We start from the raw sequence: 21,629 nt of genomic DNA on the forward strand, positions 1-21,629 counted from the left end.
CACTCAGATGACAGGCTTTGAAGTAAATAGGGCAAGCTGACATGACTCCAGAACTTTCACCACAACCAGGGAGCTACATGGCAGATACTCCCTGAAGATGAGTGCCAAAGCCAGCCACCAATATGGTAGGCTACAACTTGCATGTACAAAATGAGTGCCCAAGAGCAAATGAGGAGCGGGAGACCAGAAAATGGATGTTTTGACTTACAGCAAAATGCAATGTTTCCCCAAAGCCTCATCCTATATAGAAAACATTTATTAAAATAGTTTTATGATATAAAAAGAAGAGAATGTTCACTGTGCAAAAACAACCAGTTTAACCCTTAGCTTTCTAATTATTTGAAAATGTAACACTAATTGTTTATATGTAAAGTCTAAACAAAAACAAAAACAAAACACAACACACACACACACACACCCTTATCTTCTGGCTCAACATCTCCTTCTGCTGTCCAGGACCATAAGCACAGCCTGCATTTAGGAACCCAAGGAGCCCAGGGTTTACATGCCCTGCTCCAAGAGTGATATCAAGCATTTAACAATCAGTCCGTAGAATCAAAGAAAAAGATTTATAAAGTCAGAGTGCTATGTGTGAAATTTAGGGAGTTAAGGTGGGGGGCGGGTGGAGAACAGACAAGAAAAATCATTGCTTAGTGGGAGAATTAGACTTTTATATCAGATAACCATGTCAAGGAGTCCTCCTAACAGTCATGAAAATTTACTGTCCCATATAATGAAGAAAGCTAGAGAAACAAGCTCCTCAGAAGCGAGCATTTCTCTGACAATGGTGCAGAGCTCATAAACTGGGTCTTAAGAAAGCACCAAAGGGCAAACATCTCCCGAGGTTTCCTTTTTAGTAAAGTTCTCACTCGCTGTATAAATGACTCAATCTCTGTTTTCCCCCAGAGCATAAAAACATTCCAATGAAGGGTGAAGTTCATGAAAGTATTGGCTGAAATTCTATTTACTTAGGATCTTTTTCCCCTAAACTGTCTTCCTAACATCTCCAGGCAGAAAAGGGACAGTTTTTCTGGCTTGGCTTAAAAATCCCACTGTGTTCCCTCCACATGGGCCACCCCTCCTCACCAGATGGGGCTCACGCATTTTCAGACCTTCACTCATGCTCTATAGCTATCATTTCTTTCTCTCCCTGGAATTTAGCTCTTAAATGCCAGCTGGTACTCGAAAAAACAATTTATTAGGAAAGGGAAAACTATATGACTCCCTCTATTGAACAGAAACTACATTTTTGCAGGCATAACACACAATGCTTAATCACGTAACACAAATAACAAATTCTAAAACAGAAAAGGGCCTGTGTTCTCCCATGCGGTGTAATGAAGGGCAGTCTATTAGAATGCTGGCATGCAGAAATGCCTTAGCGGATGAGGCAACTGTGGCATTCACAGCCCGGTGCCACTGTAAATACAGCAGAGCACAGTTGGACCCACGGTGGCTTGCATGCACTGTATTAAAAAAAGCGATGGCATGCTCATAAGACACTCTGAGTTCAAACATGACATGGACCTGTTAGGAAAGGAATTGAAACCATGGCATTATGTTTAAAAGAAGACAATCCTGACTCGGATATAAGAGCATTGAGCTTGGACCCTGGAGAGCTGCGCTCAGGCCCAAGGTCTGCCTCTGACATCTTGTGTGCCCATAGTTGAGTGATTTGACTTCTAGCCACTTGTCAAGTCAGTTACAGACCTAGCATAGAACTCAGGTTTTCAAATTCCTAGTTCTCAGTTACCTGCACTAAGCTGGTTTACATATAGAGTCAGCCACAGGCTCTCTCTAGGACCAGAAAAAGATAGTGCCAGAGGAGCAGTTAAGTATCCGGATAGCACCACACTGGCAACAGAAGAGAAAAGGAGGAAGTCCATAAAATTTTTATTTCAAGCCCTAGTTCCATCCCTTACTATCCATGTAGTTTATAAGATACTCAACCCCTAACGCTGTGTTTTATTAGAAACTAGGTGAATGGGACAACCAATCAGACTGGTTGAACTAGCTATGAAAACTTGGACAGCTGAACCAGTGTGTACTAGAATATTGCCAAGATTTCTTAGTACCCTAAAATGTTATGGTGTATGATAGAAACCTAGCCTACTAAAACATTTTGTCTGAATGACTAGAAGTTGGAAATGAGGAATGAGATGCATTTTCTTTGGCCTGCACAGTGTTTTTAAAAATCTGTATGAGTTTATGGACATCATGTTGTTCACCTTCACCAAAGGCTCCACCACTATCTAATGTCTTATAGCCTAGGACCACAAAACTAATGTTACCTGCCTGGTTCTGGAGCTATCTGCATTTGAGAACTCTGCTCATTTAAACAAGTAACTTTCTACCAAGTAGTGCTCAAAAAAGTGCAACGTGTTTTGCTGATTAAAGAAAAAATATCAATTCCTAGGTATAACACTGGAATATTTCTCAGAAGCAGTGGAGTAATGTCATGGTTTAGTTATAGGACATGAATTTTCCCAACAAAACATGGGACCAACACAACAAAAATGAAACACAGAATGAGTTCACCTGTCAGTTCAAGCAAAAATATATTCTCATCTGTCTTCCTTTGAGCAGAAGACATATGTATCAGTGAAATGTAATCAATGTAGTAATCTGCAGAGAAATCATAGCTGGGTTTAATTGTAGATTTCTGGGCATGTCTTTAAATTAAAAGAGTTATGGTGGCAAAATTAACCCAGGACTCAAAGTGCCTAAAACAGTTTCATGACATTAAATTTGAAACAAGCCACATGCATGATATGCATAAAAATTATATATCCATGTTTGTGGAATAATCTAGACACATTTGATGGGTTTAAATATAACCATTTAGGTCCTTTCCTTCTAATAGCTACTGTCACTTAGATCTTGTTTTTTTGATACACTTTTTTTTGGGTTTGTTTTTGCATGAACTCCTACTAAACTCAAAAGATAACACAAAAAAACTGAATGGTGCAAATTTATGATTTTAATATTTCATTTCCCAAATTGTGGGTTTAGATATAAATAGCCCAGATTAGGATTAGAGAGAACACCTTTGGCAATAACTTTTCTTGGGTTCTCTATTTCCCCCAATCCTAGTATTAAGAAAATGCATACTACAAATGTATTCATGCCATTCATATAGAATTTTCTACCATGCATTGCCTCCCTGTCTTAAACTCTGAGAATAAGGCTATCTTCAAGTCTGAGTTAAAATAAACATAATTTGCTAGTCAGTTAAGCAAAATGGCCTTAAGGGCCTGAAATAATTAGCCTAGGCAGAAATTCCTTATTTTTCCCCTCTGAATATTTTTTCTTCTCATTAAAATATCTTTGGATTTTTTCCAGTTATGAATTGAACACTATTACAATTTCAAATAAGAGAGCCATAAAGAACAAAGGAAACACAATCCATAATTTCAACACTCAGAGATAACCACTGTATATGTCCTCTAGAGCTGGATGGGTAAGTAAAGGACAGATATTGATATAGATGTATAGTGTTTTATACATATGCATATATAAAAATACATACTTTATTTGAAAAAAGGGATCATCTCATTTTTCACTTAAATATATCATGGGCATCTTTCAATGTCAATAAACACATAATCACTTTTAATATCTGTATAGTATCCCACTGCCAGTATATGTCATAGTAATCAACAAAATCCCTTGTGGCTGGTATTTGAGCATTTTCTGATTTTCAGTTATAATTGATGCAGCAATCACTATTTCTTTATATGTATATTCAGACATTTATCCACTTGTTTAAGGACAATTCCCAGAAGTATAGATCATTGGATCAAAAGTGTACATATATGTAATTTTGAAATATGTTGCAAGTTTGCCCTTGAGAAAGCTTCTACCAACTTATACTCCTAACACCAATTTATAAGAATTCATATTTCTCCAGATTCCTTCCACATAATGGCAGTTATGCCATCTACTTAGTCACCCAAAAGTAGCTGGATAAAATCTTGAGATATTAACTTTGGTTTCATACCCTTCTGCAATCACCACCACAATCACAGATGACCCTCTTTACTCAGAAATATACCTTGTCTCAGGAGATTTCACAGAGCCAAATACAGAGGGAACAAAAAAGAGTCATGATCTGGCTTTTTAAGTACCGAAATAGACTCTTGAAAGTCATATCAGCATTGATCTTGAATTTCATTAATGGGCTTTGTGAGAGGGAAGAAAAAAGGGTTCTCCAGTTTTTATAAAACAATCCTAAAATAAATCAGGGCATAAATGTTACCATAAAGAGAGTAGAAAGTCCATCCTAGTCTAGAAGAAAGGGACTATAAAGAGAAGCTTAGATTTTGGTGATTTGTTAAAGAAATCTGGGTCCTAACTCATACCCTGGACCAGTAGTGGATGGAGGAGTGTGTGGGTAATCACACACTTAATCCTCAGATGAGTTTTTTGGAATCTGAGTATGGAATAGTTGCCACTGAAATATAGTGACAAAAAAGATACTAGAGTAAAGGGATTTCAGGAACAGAAGTGGCCACGTGGGAACACAAGTCTTCTCAGATACACAGAAGAGCAACCACACTTGCCTTATTTCCCCATGAGCATGTGGAAGTAAGCCAAGAAGGAAGCCCAAGACTCAGAGAGACCGGAAACCAGAAAGGGATACAGAAGTGGGAAGTGCTAGATGCCAGTAGGATAGATGTTGAGGATCAGTGACAGGTGGGGCAACTGGGCATCCTAGACTTGAACTAAATTTACCCCAAAGTGCCTAGTTTAATTGTTCTCTCATCAGGCAGAAAAGGGGTTCAAGTTCAGTTTTATAAAATTTAAAGAGTTTTTGTTCTTGCAAGGTTGAGTGTATTCTGAGCTGTGAAAGTCAGACAAGCTAGAAATGACATAGCTTCCTACTTCTCTTCACATCCAATCAAATTCCAAGTTCTATCTGTTCTACCTCCACAAGGGCTGTCACAGTTTCATTCCACCCTTTCAGTGTCACTATTTTAGTTCAGCCTCATCATTTCTAAACTCAGGTATTCCAATAGCTTCCTAATGTATCTCCCCATACCATTCATTTTCCCATCAAACATATTCCATCTATCCTGTCACTGGAGTGTTATTTCATAAATGTAGAATTGAGTTTGTTACTCTCTGTTTAAAAGCCATCCACATCTACCCAATAACGTTAAGGTGGAGTAAAACCATTTTCACTTATCAATCAATCACCAATCTGTTCTGAAAAAAATGGTTCTCTCCCTTAGTTCTATCATACACTCTAGCTAAAATATGGACATTGCTCCTAGAAACATGATTTCTTTCATGTTTCTATGCCTTCGTGTGTGCTGTTCTATCAACCTGCAATATCCTTATCCAATGTAACCAATTGAGGAAGGGATCCATAAAGGTTGTTATAGAGGTTAGTGTATTGGCTTCAATATCTTAAGAAGGTTAATAAAAAATATAGATTGCTCTATGATTAGAATGTATAGACTCACCACATTTTTGTAACGTTTGTGTTATGTTTAGCAACAATTACATCAACTGGATGTAGAAAGCTGATGTATCATGCTAGTTAGAAGTTGACTGCCTGTGTCTTTGCACAATACATATTGAGAAATCTTATTATTACTGATATAATTTTATTATTATTTATATAATTTTCATAGACTCCACAGAGTCTATTGGGGAAATGTTAATAAAAATAGTCCTGGTTGTGGGAACAACAGCTGAAGAAAAGAAAAAAGGGGGAAGGGAATAAGTAGAGAGAGGGAAAAGGAAAGAAAGGTACTCACTGAATGGCTACAATTCTTTACATTCTTACCTCTTCTAATCTCCTGAATAAAATAATCTACAGAGTAGGTATTCTTATATTTTCCCATTTACAAATAAGGAAACAAATCAAAGAGAGTTTGAACAGAATATTTAATGTAATTCAGCCTGCCAGTGAATACTAAGCTGAGATTTCAACATGAGTCCAACCAACACGAAGCCCATATCTTTCCTCTTACATCTGCCGTCTCTCCCTGGAATTTATTCTGCTCTCATCATTACTCTGGTGTGTGACCTCAAGGGAAGCAGTAAGATGCCTCAACAACTACATTTTTTATATCAATCATTTAAAAGTAATAAGAACACATCCAAGATATGTTTAGAGAGACATGTGGCAAGTGATTCGGTGCACAAGCTCTGAGGCCACGCTAGATTCAAATACCAGCTGAACCACTGGCCAGTTGTGAAACTTCAGGCATGTTATTCACCCTATCCATGCCTCAACTTCCTGATCTGTAAAATAAGGATAATGATAATGCTTACCACTGGGTTGCTTCGGGAATGAAATGTAATACATATATCCTGCTTATAACAGTGCCTGGGGGCACTGTCTCAAGGCATTTAGCACTAGGCACATTACAGTCTAAATCTGCTCACATCCATCTTCCTTCATAAAGAGTTAAATTCCCAAAAAAAGGTCATTTAAAGATATTTTCTTAAAATAAAACATTTAATTGTTATTACTTAAAAATTATTAATATTTCCCCCTATTTCTCAATGTATTTGGCAAAGACATGCCATCTCGGTCATAGCTTCTGACCAGCATGTACACCAGCAGTTTTCTACTGGAGGTAAAATAGTGTGGAAGTCAGGAAATTTGATCTACAAGTAGAAATTGGTAGTGCTAATAGTTAAGACTTCCTTTCTTTTCAAGGCTCAGGAACAAAAGTGTAATGATGGAGACATATGAAGGAAGCCCATAGTGTTCCATTGTTGCATTGAGGGGAGGCTAGCCTCATTTAGAATGTAGCAAGATACAACCAGTTTGCTTCTAATGCAATAATCTGCTTGGCTGGACCCAAAATGGATTGAGCTTACAGATGCTACTAGAAGCATTGATAAGCAAAAATTGTTAAAAGACAGCATTTTTTAAAGTTCTAGGAAAATAATTCTGCATACTTAAAATGAAATAGCAAAAAAAAAAAATGAAATAACAACAAAAAAAAGAAATGTTATTTCTCAAAAAAATGTTATTTCTCAAAATTTAATGTTTTTCCACTCTTACCTAATTTCAGCACTTATATATTTTCTGGTATTTGCAGCACTTACACAAATTTCACATTATTCTATGTCTCATAAGCATTATACATCTGGGTTTAATAGTAATACCTACTTTCTTTAATGCTGAAAGACTATTTCAACTTTCCATACCATATCCCACAGCTGTGTTTTTCAAATTTATCTGATCATAATTTCATCTAGGTGCTTATGAAAATACAAATCCCCATACCCCATCCACTGGAGAGTCTTAATTTAGGGGCCAGAATGAAACTAGGGAATTCCTGTTTTAAACAAATGCCCTAACTGAATCTGATCACTCATCGTATAAGAGCTAGGTACTCACTAATGCTTAGTTTTAAAGGATAATTCAATGTAAATAATTTCAATTACTTTTCTAAAAATACTTGGAAAATGTTGGAGGCCTGAAGACAATGCTTCACAACTGATGTCAAAACTATCTTATGAATAGGAATTTAGGAAACATGCAGAAAGAATTCTTTTTTTTTTTTTTTAAGTATGTGGTTTTTTGTTTTTTTTTTTATTTATGATAGTCACACAGAGAGAGAGAGAGAGAGAGAGAGGCAGAGACACAGGCAGAGGGAGAAGCAGGCTCCATGCACCGGGAGCCCGACGTGGGAATCGATCCAGGGTCTCCCGGATCGGGCCCTGGGCCAAAGGCAGGCGCCAAACTGCTGCCACCCAGGGATCCCCAGAAAGAATTCTATACTAAATTAAGGCCACAGAACTATAAAGGGCCTTTCTACCTTGTCAACTCTGACCTTCCTTTCCCCTCCCTACCTCCCTTCCTTTCTTCCTTCCTTTAGCACTTACCTGAGTTCTTCTCTGACTTCCACTGCTGTGTTCCCTGATATAATGAACACATCTTTCATGTCATCAGTCAGCATGTTGCAGGCATAACCAATGTTGATGGCAGTTTCTGATACAAAATAAAACCCACCTCAGTTAGAACATTACTTAATAACATAAGTACCTTTTTCATAAAAGTTTTGAGGCATTACCCCTTAATGTTAGAGAGAATGTGATAAGTGATAAAATCCAAGAAACCCAGAGCTAAATTCAAAGACTCTTTCCATGATCAAATTCGCCACTTGCTAAATCCATGGAGAGGTAGCAACATCTATGAATTTTCAGCCTTCTCATATGGGTTTTGAAAAACTTCTTAATTCCCAAAATTAGTACTTATGGAAAAACCCTAAGGCCCTATAATATAGTGAAATATGTAAATAAAAAACTTTTTACCTGAAGTCCCAAATACTGCTTTGGGACAACTAAAATACTTAATTTAGCTATTATTCAATCTGTAGACACACTGAAAAAATTCAAATTTTTCAACTGAACAGCAAAAATGTTCTTATCATAGCTTTATAGTTCTCTGATGTGCAACACTGGCAATTTACCATTAAGCGAATTAAAATTCGGAATTTGTCACCTCAAAGACCACCCAGGACTGCTGCTACTAGGTAAGTGGAGAACTACATGATGTTGAGCAGTCCTTCCTCCACTTCTATAGAACTGGACACTTGAATAGTTAGGTAATCCTTCCATCCTCAGTAGGGTCATTTGTTTTTCATTCTATTGAGTCTTTAGGCTCTCGCCAAATTCTGTGGGATAATTAGATTTGCCCTAAGTCTGAAGGCAATTGATAAAATCCTAGCATATCCTTTGTATAAGCCACAGAAATGAAAGCCAAATAAGAATAAACTTGTGGATATTCATAACTAAGTGAATAGTTAAGAATGTACCCACTGATCAATATCATACTCTAGGAAGTCTCTACTAACACACCACAGAGCTCAACTCTCTACTGTTTATTTTTTGTAATCAGTGATTTGGGTGAACACATGGAGAACTGATGTATCATACCTACAAATCCTCCAATATTCTAAAAAAATATGTAACAAGTACATAGAATCTTGAAAACATATGTGTGCCAATTAACTAAATATTCTGGTTTACTGCTGCTGAAGCATAAAATCTTTTTTTTTTTTAGCCATTACTGCTAGCAGTAGATCCAAAATCTACTGATCCCTGTTTCTTCTTAGGAAACACAGTAAGCTGAACATAATGACTCTCTCTGCTGACTTGGCATTTTGTCATGTCTGAAAGTGGGTCAGCTCTCATTGTACCACTACATGGGCAGTCTTGAAATTTAGCCTGGTTGCAGTGGTACCCCTGTGGTGATTATTAAAATGTCAGAGTATTTCCACACCAATGGATAAATAGCTGCTTCCCTGAATCTCTCCAAAGCCTGCTCACCATCCTGATCTTGTCCCTAATTACCCCCAACTCCCTACCATCAAGAAACTAAAGCAGTAGTCCTGAGATCTCCGATATCTTGCTTCAGTGCTATGCCTCTCTCTGTCCTGATTGGGGGCAGTGTTCATGTGAAACAAATATATTTTAATACCATTGTTGCTTACAGATGAAAGTACTATATTTAAAAAGCAACTGAGCTGAAACCCAACTGACTTTCAGGGTATACTATAAAAGATAATTCGTTTTTAAATAATAAACTTTTGTAATATATTAGATTTCCTTTTCTTATTTCAACTCTTTCCTATGTGAAGGGCTGCATAAATGTGTAATTCATTAAGTTTTCTGGTTAATTCAAATCTTACCATAGAAATTATTGCCCTCCCCCTTTTAAGACATCATCAGCATCCATTTTCAATTTACCTTGTTTGTCTCCTGTTAGGACCCAGATCTTAATATGGGCTAGTGATAAATTTGTAATTGTTTCAATAACACCCTCTTGTAATTTGTCTTCTACAGCAGTGGCACCTAGTAGCTTCATTGAAAAATAGAGAATACCTTATGTTAATACAAGCAAACAACATCCACAATATTTATGCCTTTAAATTACAGAGTTTAGAGGTCAAGGAACATGAATTGAAGATGGAAGTTATGATGCATTGATACAGCAAGCATCTTATTATATGCAGTGATGGTTGGGAAGGTCCTCAAGAGGAGATTCCCAAACCAAGCCAATTGATAGTCACACCAATTAATGGCAGAGATCCTGGAGGCTAGAATTTTTATGAGGAGTCTGATATGCTCAGTAACATATTAGCATAAACATCAGAAGCCATTTGGGCTTCTAAGAACTGAAGAACTCCCCAGCTGCTTCTCCACTTATATCAACATGGAAAGGTCCAAAGGAAAGCCCTAATCTCAAAGTAAGGATCACAAAAAAGTTGAGACATCATCTTAAATCAACAAACAAGCAGATGCCATAAACTAAAAAGTGAAGGGTCTTATATAATATTTCATACAGAGATGAATATAAAACATGCTCCTTAGTACTTCACAGTAGCTAACCATCCTGATCACTGGGGCCTCAGGGAAGAGCAGTTTTTAAAGTAGATCATACTCTGGGCAGCACAGATATCATCAGAACATCATGGCCTAGGATGGTTTAGAGCTACAGCCACTCTTCATGGAAAGCTTCCTTGCTCTAAAAAGGTAGATCATAAAGCAGGGAGAGGAAAAAAAAAACAAAAACAAAAGCATAACATCAAGGACATACCAGAGGATAACAATCAATAAAGATACCACTGTCTTCTACTTTGGAGAAACCTCCAATTGTATAAGCCACTGCTAATAGAAATAATCCTCTAGGCTCTCTAGGGCCATACATGGCAAACTTGAAGCCAATATATAAAGCATGACTCAGTGTTTGAAAAGGTAACATCTACTATGTGCAAGATGATTTAGCAATGGATTATTCCTATACTAGATCTCTAAACACATACTATCCCATCTGTAAATACGAACCATCATGCTTCTAAACTCATACCATTAAATCTCTTTCAATCTCTTCATATAGTCCAGCTATCCGCTCATCCCTCTCATCCATGAGCGCATTTGCATCTTCAAGCATTTTATGCCACTCTTTAAAGTACTTGTCATCCAAATCTCGGTACGCAATGGCCAAGGTTCGAAGGCCTTCCCCTGCAAATTCCTGCCAAAGCAGACATAGATTTAGGAACCATCACAGAACAGTAATCATGGCAATAACAGTAATAACAATGGGTAAGAAGTTTTTCACTTAAATTCATTTTGTCCCAAGAATATTGCTTAGCTATCCTGACCCCCAGCTTTTTAATCCTCTTGGAAATGGGTTATAATGTTTATATTTTGTATTTTATTTCTTTGGGGTTAAGCCCTCAGGGGAGCTAGCCTTCCCTTAAAGACAACCACAATGCCTGCTGAAGTACCCTAGTTGAGAAGTGATCAACCACACCCATGACTTGAGATATCCATTTGAAGAAACATATATTGGTTCCAACCTATCCCCTGCATGAAGGAAGCACTCCGTCAGTAAGAGAGACTCAGCCTGTGTCATGGCACATAGCCCTAAACTTTCAGAAAAGAAGAAAGGATCCTCAGGGGAACCATAGCTCTTAAGTCCAAGGCAGGAGCTCTCTCAAAAGATGACAACATGACATGTCATCTCGTGTTTCCTCTAATAATATAGCTATGTCTAAAATTAACTGAGTCTTACTTCTATTTATGCTTGAAATCTTCCATAACAAAAATTTAAAGTCAATTACAGATAAATAAACAAACGTTGGTCAGGTAACAGAAGCTGAAGCATACTAAGGTTATAATGATAACCTCTAGGAGCAAAAGGGAAAGTAGGCAAAAAAGTTATTACAGAAGTTTGCTTCTGGGAACCAAGAAGTAGAGGATGACTTACTTTTCATTCTAGCTCATCTGTAAATATTCTTTGTTTTTGCTATATGAAAGTTTTATTTCAATAATGAAAGCTCTTAGAAATTTTAAGAACACCATCAAGTCAGGTTATTTCTTAAAATTACTATTTTTGAGAAACTGATTTCTCTGGAGATGGTACTTAACAATTGGTTAAATGAATTGAAGATCATACTTCTCCTTTAGTGTCTCAATAAGCTGACAATCTCAAATGATACCTTTGATGCTTTATCCTCCTAATAGGAAAAATAGATAAATAAAAATGGGAGACTGGTAGTTGCTAAGTGTCTCACATAGTCACAATAGCTAGAAACATAGGTAGATTGCTTTGGGGAAATGCTAAAAACTTCCCACTTCATCTAGGCCTCCAGTGGTCATTTTATGGGCCTTTAGACTGCAAGTGTTTTTTTAAACATTTCTGCTCCTTTGGGCATTGCCACTGAGCATATCTTCTCTGTTGTGTTTTGGCTTATGGAACAGACATAGGTTTGTGACCAAGCACAAGTTAAACCATGACACACCCTAATTCAGTAAATGGAAAGAAAATTCAGTGCATGCTGCAATAATGTGGTTTTGCCCACAGAGACAATGGGAAAAATTATCCAAATTTATCTTGTAGGCAATTGGTAGCACTTTGGACATTGTAATCACATTTTGCAAGACCACCACTAGGTCCCCTACTGATCTGAAAATCTAGTTACTGCCTTGTAATGATCTTTTGTCCTCTTAATTCACAGAAACACTTCTTTGCCTTGCAACAGCACTGGGCATGACCAGTGCTTTCCTCTCTGTTCTGTACAACAGTGAATCAACTCCAACATGGCATTACAATAGGGGACAGATGATTTAAGTTATTTAATTAGTGAATGAATCACAAGTTTAATCCTTAATGAGCATTTGAGCAAGGTCCTTTCCTACCATTAAACAATTCAAAGTCAATTATTAAATATAAATTGAAAACCTCAGAGTTTAAAACCAAAATGAATAAAGTGAATGAAGCAAAGAGCAAGTCAAATTTTATTACCTGGAAAAATCTCTTTTGCATAGAAATGTAAAAAACAAAAAAACAAAACAAAAAAAAAACAACAAATAAGGCTTCCTATACTTTAGCATGAAAGGAAAACGTATGAAATCCAAGGCCTTTGGTGTTTGAGCAATGGCAAAAATTAGATACTTATGATTCCAATGTTGTTTTCATAAAAAAAAAAAAAAAAATTTAACAAGACCATGCCGGCCTTCTGGAAGAGTTTAAAAGAAAATCAAGAATGCCCTATTGGAAAGACAAAAACAATAGCTACGTTTGTAACCAATATTATTAAATCATCATTCTTTAAACTTAAAGTCAGGCAGGGTTTTTTTGTTTTGTTTTGTTTTGTTTTGTTTTATTTGTTTGTTTGTTTTTTAAAGATCCAGGGAATGTTTTATATTAAATATAGGGCTTAACAAAGGACATGAATCCTCAATAATTTTTTAAAGGAGAGAAACCAATGAGGATATGAGAGTTTTGGCCAATTGCCCTTAAAGTTCATATTCAGTTAAAGGGAACCTCAAATAAATATTACAGAGACACTTGAATCTTCAGGTTTAAACCAGGTTAATATTCATATTAATTCATAAATTCTTGCTGTTTTACCAAAAGAAATTTTTCAAAAAGTACTCCTGCTGGCTTCAGAAAGTTTTTGTAAAGAAATTACGCATAGTCTCAGAATATGTACATTTGGTAGCTTCAACCTGGAGAATATAAGTGACTCATCCTGATTTATGACCTGAACAGAAGGACCCAGAGGGAAAAGTTGGCTATTGTTTTCCCCTCAACATCTAAGCATTACCTCAAGCTATTCCCTGGGAGTGGTCATAAGAAATTCCATTGGTGTAAGACACATTAGAACCCAAGGGGAAGCAACTGTCTTGCTCCTCTTTCCAGAACCAGTCTAGTGTCCAAGGGAAGAAGCTTCAAACTTCAGGGAGTTAGAGCAGGTTTCCCTAGGTGTCCTGAGCCTTTCTCTGGCCATAGTTCAGAAACCTACACTCAGTAGCTACTTCACAGCTGCTGTGTGTTAATCCATCTGTGGTAACACTGAAAAGACTTTCAGCAGAGCAAATATGGTGGTGTCAGTTTCCAGACATTCACTGGCACAGTTTCCTGTGCTTTCTATTTCACAAGTCAGATCATTTAGCTGATATTTTAAAAACAAGACCTAATCACAGGAAGTGGCCAAAGGGCCTCTGTGCTAACCTTCACACAGAGGCACTTACACTGAGATGGTCTGTCGTCAAATTCAGAAGGTCTTCATTGGATGGATGAAGTTTTTCAAACAGAATAGTATCTGCTCCTTTGCAATAAAGCTTTATTTGTCCTTCTGGATTCCGAACTGAAAAGAAAATTTTTTCATAGTAGAGAATCAATGAAATCCATCAAAACTCAACTTTCCTAAAGGGCTCTAGCCAGGAAATCTGGAAATGGGCATATTGTTTTAGCCAGTAGTAAAATATTCAGTGCCTTTAATTAGAAGGTCACTAAGTCACTTGGCCTTATTCTTGTTCTATCAAATTAAAAATATTCCATCTATTGGAATCCTTTATTTCCCAAACTCGGAAACAAGTGTTTTTATTCTGATGTGTATGACCTTACTATTTTCCTTGCCTACTATTTTGAAGGGTTGGTAAATTCAAATTAAGCCTTCTGGATGGATTGAATAAAATTGAGAGCTTTGCCTGCCTGCCTTCTGATGCAAAACTCAAGACCTACTTTAGGAGTCAACTATCATTGTTATGCCAAATGATCTCCACATTGAATTTCTAGCCACTCCTAGCCATGGTTTATGTGCTAGTTCTCCATCCTTGCTGATGTTTTCCTTTATCCTCTTTACTCATTGAAAAAGTCCTTTCTTTTTTTCTTGGTGGTTGATTTTTTTATCACAATCCTGGCATAAAGCATACCTCACAGGGAGCTTTCAAAATTAGTTTCTACCTTCTTTTAACTGGAAGTCTGTATCAATTAGGTATGTTTTAAATCTGCCTCCCACCTCAGGTTTGGGAATGACAGCCCTGATGAGGATCTCCTTCATTTCTAATCTTTAACCCTTCCCCTGGCTGTCCCACATATTGCTGTCAAATCTTTATTCAAACTACAGAATAGAGACGCGTGGGTGACTCAGTGGTTGAGTGTCTGCTTATGACACTCCCAGGGTCCTGGATCAAGTCCCGCATCAGGCTCATTGTGGGGAGCCTGCTTCTCCCTTTATGTCTCTGCCTCTCTCTCTGTATCATGAGTAAATAAATAAAATCTTTGTAAAACAAATAAACTATAGAATATTTGGCCTACATTTGTAGGCTTGATTTTACAGCTGGGCACATATTAGGCGCTTAATTATTCGTTAAATGAATGAATGAATGAATAAATGAATGAAAGAAAGAAAGAAAGAAAGAAAGAAAGAAAGAAAGAAAGAAAGAAAGAAAACATGACATGACATGCCATGACATGGCAATATATTTCTTCCCAGGAACTACCCACAATTTAAGACAACTTTCTAGGTCACACCTTGATGATCTGAACACTGACTCTCACAAAATTCATCATGTCAAAAATTGTTACATTTTTTTCTACTCAATTATACCTTTTCTCTAAAAATAGAATGCCTCAAAACAAATGAACATAAATGCTGACTACAACTAACTTAACAGAATATAAAATTTAGAGCTTGACTTAAAAGAATATAAATACCAAAGTATTAATTTCCCTTCTTACCTTTAACTACTCCTACTTAAGACTTCATCTATTCTAGTTTCTTCCTGGCTTTGAATGTATTTAATGTAACCTGGAAACTTTTTTCTATTGAGACTTCTCTAGGGCTTGTCTTCTCTCCTAAAACTCTTGGTCAGCTCTCCTAGTTGCCAGAACTCATGCAGTTCTTCTTGTACTCTGGCTCTAATTACCCACATTAGGGAAAAAGATAAAAAACATATATAATCTAATTGTTCAAGCTGGGGAGGGGTGGGGGACAATTAATTCTAGGAAAGGCTTTTCTTTGCTTCTCTTCTACAGCAATCCAAATTAATAATTTCTCCCATATTTTCTCTCTTCCATCACCAGAGCTATAGAGGCCAAGTATGTGCATCCTACTTTTACCAGTATGGATTTCTCTGTGACTGTTGTTTTGTTTATACTCCAGGCTAGGACATCAGTTCTCAAACTTGGTCTCAGAACCCCTATACACTCTTAAAAATTTTCAGAACTCCAGGGCTTTTTTAAAGTGGGTTTTATCTATCAATATTTACCATATTAGAAATTGAAGTTGAGAAATTTTATTATATCAATGGTCTTTTGACACTAATTATTATAACATAACTATTATAATAATTATAACAAACATTACATATTAACATAAATAACATTTCTATGAAAATAATTACAATTTCTACAACAAAAGAATTAGTTTGGAGAGTGGCATTGTTTTACATAATTACAGGTCTCTTTAATGTCTAGCTTAAAAGATAATTGGATTCTCATATCTGTTTCTGCAGTTCAGTCTGTTGTGAACAGCTTTTATAAAACTCCACAAAATACTCATGAGAAAAAGAATGAAAAAGACAAATAACATTAGTATTATTATGAAAATGTATTTGGCCTTGTGTATCCTCTGAAAAGTCCCAAGTTTTCTAAGGGTTCCCTAGACCATACATGAAGAACTATTGGTCTAGGAAATCACAAACCAGTTATGATTTGTGCAAATCCCTTACAATCTCTTCATCTCAGTTCCTACATATGAAAAGGGGATATTTAAACACTAACTTCTAAGGTCCTTTTCAATCTACATTTTTCTCATTCAGTAAAGATTTTCCATTTCTTCCATGTTTTTTCGTAACTCAATATTAGCACTTTTGAATTTGAGTTTGTGTAAACTCAATTTCATGGAATCTTGTTAAATTTTACTCACTAACCCTTTCCTTTAGCAGCTCAGCAAATTTTATATCTCTTCTTTCAAGGCTTCTAAGTCACTTCTGTTAGGAAATCTCAAGACTAATCAAATCTCACTCATTTCAGAAGTTAGTTTTTTTTAAAACAAATTAAAAAGAGAGGCATCTGAGTGGCTCAGTTGGTTAAGCACCAGACTCTTGATTTCAGCTCAGGTCATGATCTCAGGGTCTTGAGATCAAGCCCCACATAGGCTCCATGCTCAGTGGACAGTATGTTCCAGATTCTTTCTCTCCCTCACTCTCCCCTGACTCTCTTTCTCTTTCTAAAAAAAAAAAAAATTAAATTAAATTAAAAAGAACATAACAGTTTTAAATGGTCAAGATAACATGTGGGCAGAGTCTGGACAAAAGCCATAGATTTTTAGTAACAGATTCTTTTGCCATTGCCAGTCCTTTATAAATTGGTGTTCTTCAAAGATTTTCCTAGGATCTAATTCCCCTTCCACTCTCCATGTAGTCACACTCATTTCTATGGCTTCAGATTCCACTGGCAGAAAGATTGCTTTTAAATGTATATATCCTGCCCAAATCCATCTCCAATGCTCCCTTCCAATCTGTACATCCAATCACCAACTAGATATCTCCTTTTAGATGTGTACAGGCACATCAAACTCAAACTGGACACACTCTCTTCCTCCAATAACTAGGTATTTCTCTTGTGTCTCCATCTCAATAGCCAGCTTCATCATTTATTCGGTCTCCCAAATCAGATATCCAGCCATCACTCAAAGCTCCCCTTCCACCACCACCCATACATCCAACTGCAGCCATGAATTTCTCTTTATCACCTTATCTCTTGGCTAAATTATCATATTAATCCAAATATGATAATCTTACTCATTTCAATCCTGCCTGTCTCCAAACTCTTGTAATCCAGACAGAGACATCTTCACATTACTGCCTAGAATCTTGCAATAGTTTCCCTCTGCCCTTAGATCAAGTTTGGACTCTTAACATGACATAAATAGGAATCATCAAGACCTGTCCTTTTCCAGCCTGTTTTCTACCCTGCTTCACCATATTTTCCAGATGCAATCACACAGAACATTTTTCAAGTCCATGTTTCCCTTAGCTTCAAGTCCCTGGGATGTGGTAGGCACTTACTAAATATTTGCTTAATTGGGTTGGATTATAATTATGCAAAATTCATTGAAAGCAGCAGCTATGCATAGTGACATCAAAAGAAAAAAATCAGAAATGGCTTCCAGGTTTATGCTATAAGAGTAAATGCAATAACAACACTGTAAAAGGTGATGAATAATTCTATTTTGCCATATCTCATTGGATGGCTGTTCACATATCCATACAGAGAAATGTCTGTCATATGGCAGTATAATTTGTATTTTGATACTCTAAAAAGTTTAGAGTTGAGCAACTCTTACTAAAGATCTTGCAAGGGTTTTTCAAGGAGCTAGCCAAATTCATTCTTCCTTAATGTTTATGTGCCACTTGCCTCTATTAATAAGTGTCATTGAATTTTATCTCTGTATTTTTATTTATATAATGAGAATTGGTCTTTTCAAATTTGTATAATAAGATTTATATGTTTATCAATATAGTAGGTTCTGTACCCTCTGATGAAATTATTTATAGAAATCTATTTTTAGATAACTGAATTAAATCAGGGCTCTTATCCTGGAATGAAAGTAGTACTAATATCAAAACTATACACTCATGATTCAACAAATAGATCCTCCCTCAAAAAAAGGAAGGAGGAGAAAGGAAACAGAGGTGGAGAAGAAAGAAGAAGAGGAAGAAGAAAAGAAGAAAAGAAGAGGAGGAAATAGAGAGGGAGGAGAAGGAAGAGGAGGAGGAGCAGGAAGAGGAGGGGAAGCAGAAGCAGCAGTAAATATCTGAGTCCTCACATCAGGGTGTTGTCCCCACAGACCAAGCCATGTGACAATCATGAGACTAGTATTGTTTTTTGTGCCTCATTATCAAACAGAGATTTTTCTTCCCTAGTGAATCCCCTCTTTTGAATTCCTCCTGATTAAAAACCAAACAGAGCCAAAATAAAGCCCACAAGCTTCCATGCATTCTGTGGTGGAACATTACCTTTCTTCATATGGGATCCATTAAGTCAGACATCTGAAGTTTGTGGTTAAGCTGTGATTTCTCCACAGCCTGTAGTGGTGACTGATGCTGGGGAAAAGCCAAAAGTTTCCCTGTGTAGCAATTTTAGGTTTTTGTCAACACCCTCATAGCAAAGAGAAGCTAGTTCTAGGCCAACCCAACATTAGTAACACCTCCCCTGAAGCTGTAAATAGAAGATTACTCTTGCTGATACATCATTAGACCAACGCCTAGAGCAGCATATGTGCTCTTCAGCAGCACCATTGAGGACTGCCTACAGCATATTGTCAAAAAAATAAATATAAACATACTCAGATGATGTTTGCTTTTTACCTGCTGAGAACAATATCCCATGGCTAGTTTCCCATAGTTACAAATCAAAACCCAACCATATATACACGTTTTCCATAGTAGAAACCCATTTAATATGATGATCAGGATATTTATAAGTTACAAAGCATTGAATTAAATCTTATTTAACAAACATTTAAAGAAAAGCTACTATATGTCAAGCTCTGTGCTGGGCCTTGGGGATTTTTAAATAACTAAAACACAGTACTGCCCTCAGAGAGCATATACTCTAACAACTGGGAAGGTCATGAGTATCATGGGGCTGGTATCACACTGGTGTTATGAACAAGGTGCCCTGAGGAACAAAGGAGAATGTGGTTATTTAGAGAGTAGAATAAGAATTGACAGAACAGGTGACATTTAAATTGGACATTTCCAGCTTAGTAGAAGCTTTCCAAGAAGAGAAGAAGAGAGTCCTAATTAGGGGAAATAGCACACACAAAGGGTAAAAGTACACAATGCATGCTGGAATGGCAAGACGTAGTGAAGTTTGGGAAGTTTGGGAAGTAGAAGAAGAGTAAATTGAGGTTAGATTGTAAATAATCTTGAATGCTCTGGTAAGAATGTTACCCTCTAAGTTCTAGGGAGCCACCAAAGATTTTATGTAAGTGATGGCAAAATCAGGCCAATGTTTTAGAAAGAATACCCTGGTATCAGCACAGAGCATTATTTTAAGGGGAAATGGTTTTGAAGATATTGCAATAATACAGACAAGTAGTGAAACACTGGGAAACACCCCTAGGAAACACAGTGAGTAGTTTTTGTGGATCTATTAATTCTCTGTGTCTCAGTTTTGTTATCTTTAAAATGGGCCTAACAATAATAGTACCTACCTTATAGAATTGCTGTGACAATTAAATCAATTAATTCATGAGGAGCATCTACAATAGTGCTGGACTCAATAAGCACCTGTTATACATTACTTATACTTATTACTGCAATATTGAAGCTAAGTTGAATATGAAAGAAGTTCATAAAGCCACAAAAATAATCACAACTCTCAGTACATAAACCAATAGTGAAATCATTCTTGAGAAGCAGCAATACAACAAGTACTATCAAATGATCAGGGACACCTGGGTGGCTCAGTTGGTTAAGCACCTGCCTTGGGCTCAGGTCATGATTTCCGGGTCCTGGAATCAAGCTCCGAGTTGGGCTCCCTGCTCAGCAGAGAGTCTGCTTCTCCCTCTCTCTCTGCCTGCCACTCGCTTGTTTTCACTCTCTCTCTCTAATAAATAAAGATCTTTACCAAAAAAATCAAACATAATCTCAGCTACCAGCCAGCCATACCTATGACAGACATCCTTTTTCTGATATTGTTGAAGTCCAAGAAGGCAAGCAGTTGGTAAGTCACCAGTGTTCCCAATTCTTCTACTGTTATTGTCTCTGGGGTGCGAGACTTAAAAATGAACCCAAAATTTCTTGCAGCAGTCACTAAAGCCCCTTCATCAGGAGACTGAACTTGGTAAATCAGCTGTCCTAAAAGAAAAGAAACCATTGTATTAAATAGTAACAAAAAAATTCTATTAAACATAAAAGGAAAAGAAATAGATGCATTAATACTGAGAATAATTGGGATGCCTGGGTGGCTTAGTGGTTAAGCATCTGTCTCCGGCTTAGGGCATGATCCTGGAGTCCCAGAATCTGGTCCCACATCAGGCTCCCTGCATGGAGCCTGCTTCTTCTTCTATCTATGTCTTCCTCTCTCTTGCTGTGTCTCTCATAAATAAATAAATAAATAAATAAATAAATAAATAAATAAATAAATAAAATCAATCTTTAAAAAAATACTGAGACTAATCGCTAACATTCACAGAATGCCAATACTAATGCCAACTCATTCTATAATACCCACCCAAGTGTTAGATCCAGAAATCAGAAATTTTCTACTTGCCAACAAGCTGGACTAAATGTCTATTCTGTGGGATACCACAGGATATCACACACACCACCATCACAGCCTTTGTCATCTTACACGAAAATATCCATTTCTGCATCTGCTTCTCCACAATGCTGAAAGTTTCTCAGGTCAGAAGTTATATCTTTGTATTTTCAGTGATGAGATATGCAATGGGAGTTTCACAAACTAAAACACTCAATATATATTAACCCACATAATCATCATGGAAAGCCTTGAGGTAGGGATTATTAAAATTATGACTACCATTTTATACCATTGACCCTATGACTATAGAGAGTATATGGTTTTTGCAAGATCACACAGCCAAAGAGTGATGGAGCAGATATTCCAGATTCCACTTTAGTCGGCTACTAATGATCATTTTATGAGAATGCATACAAGCAACCCCTTGAAATGTAAGAAATCAAACTGGTGTGTTCATTCTTGATGCTTGATATTGTGAATGTATCAGACTAGGAATTAGAGGGGAGAAGAGAAAAAAGGATGTGATAAGCCAAAAAAATAATTAAAAAACCATAAAAATACAGCATGTATAAGCTAAAGCCTTCTA

The 21,629-nt window shown here is 36.7% G+C and overlaps 1 protein-coding gene across 4 annotated transcripts in view; it reads right to left on the reverse strand.

Moving 5' to 3' along the window:
• Positions 1–21,629, reverse strand: part of ATP8B4 (ATPase phospholipid transporting 8B4 (putative)) — a 237,707-nt gene that overhangs the window by 41,323 nt on the left and 174,755 nt on the right. For all 4 annotated transcript variants that reach the window (XM_077881039.1, XM_077881040.1, XM_077881041.1 and 1 more), the window contains 5 exons: positions 20,449–20,637; positions 14,014–14,129; positions 10,841–11,005; positions 9,721–9,832; positions 7,855–7,960 (listed from right to left, as the gene is read on the reverse strand). In XM_077881039.1, the coding sequence (XP_077737165.1) occupies positions 7,855–7,960; positions 9,721–9,832; positions 10,841–11,005; positions 14,014–14,129; positions 20,449–20,637 (688 nt within the window). The remainder of the gene's footprint in view (positions 1–7,854; positions 7,961–9,720; positions 9,833–10,840; positions 11,006–14,013; positions 14,130–20,448; positions 20,638–21,629) is intronic.

The sequence above is a fragment of the Canis aureus genome, chromosome 32, assembly GCF_053574225.1.
Source record: "Canis aureus isolate CA01 chromosome 32, VMU_Caureus_v.1.0, whole genome shotgun sequence".
Taxonomy (NCBI): domain Eukaryota; kingdom Metazoa; phylum Chordata; class Mammalia; order Carnivora; family Canidae; genus Canis; species Canis aureus.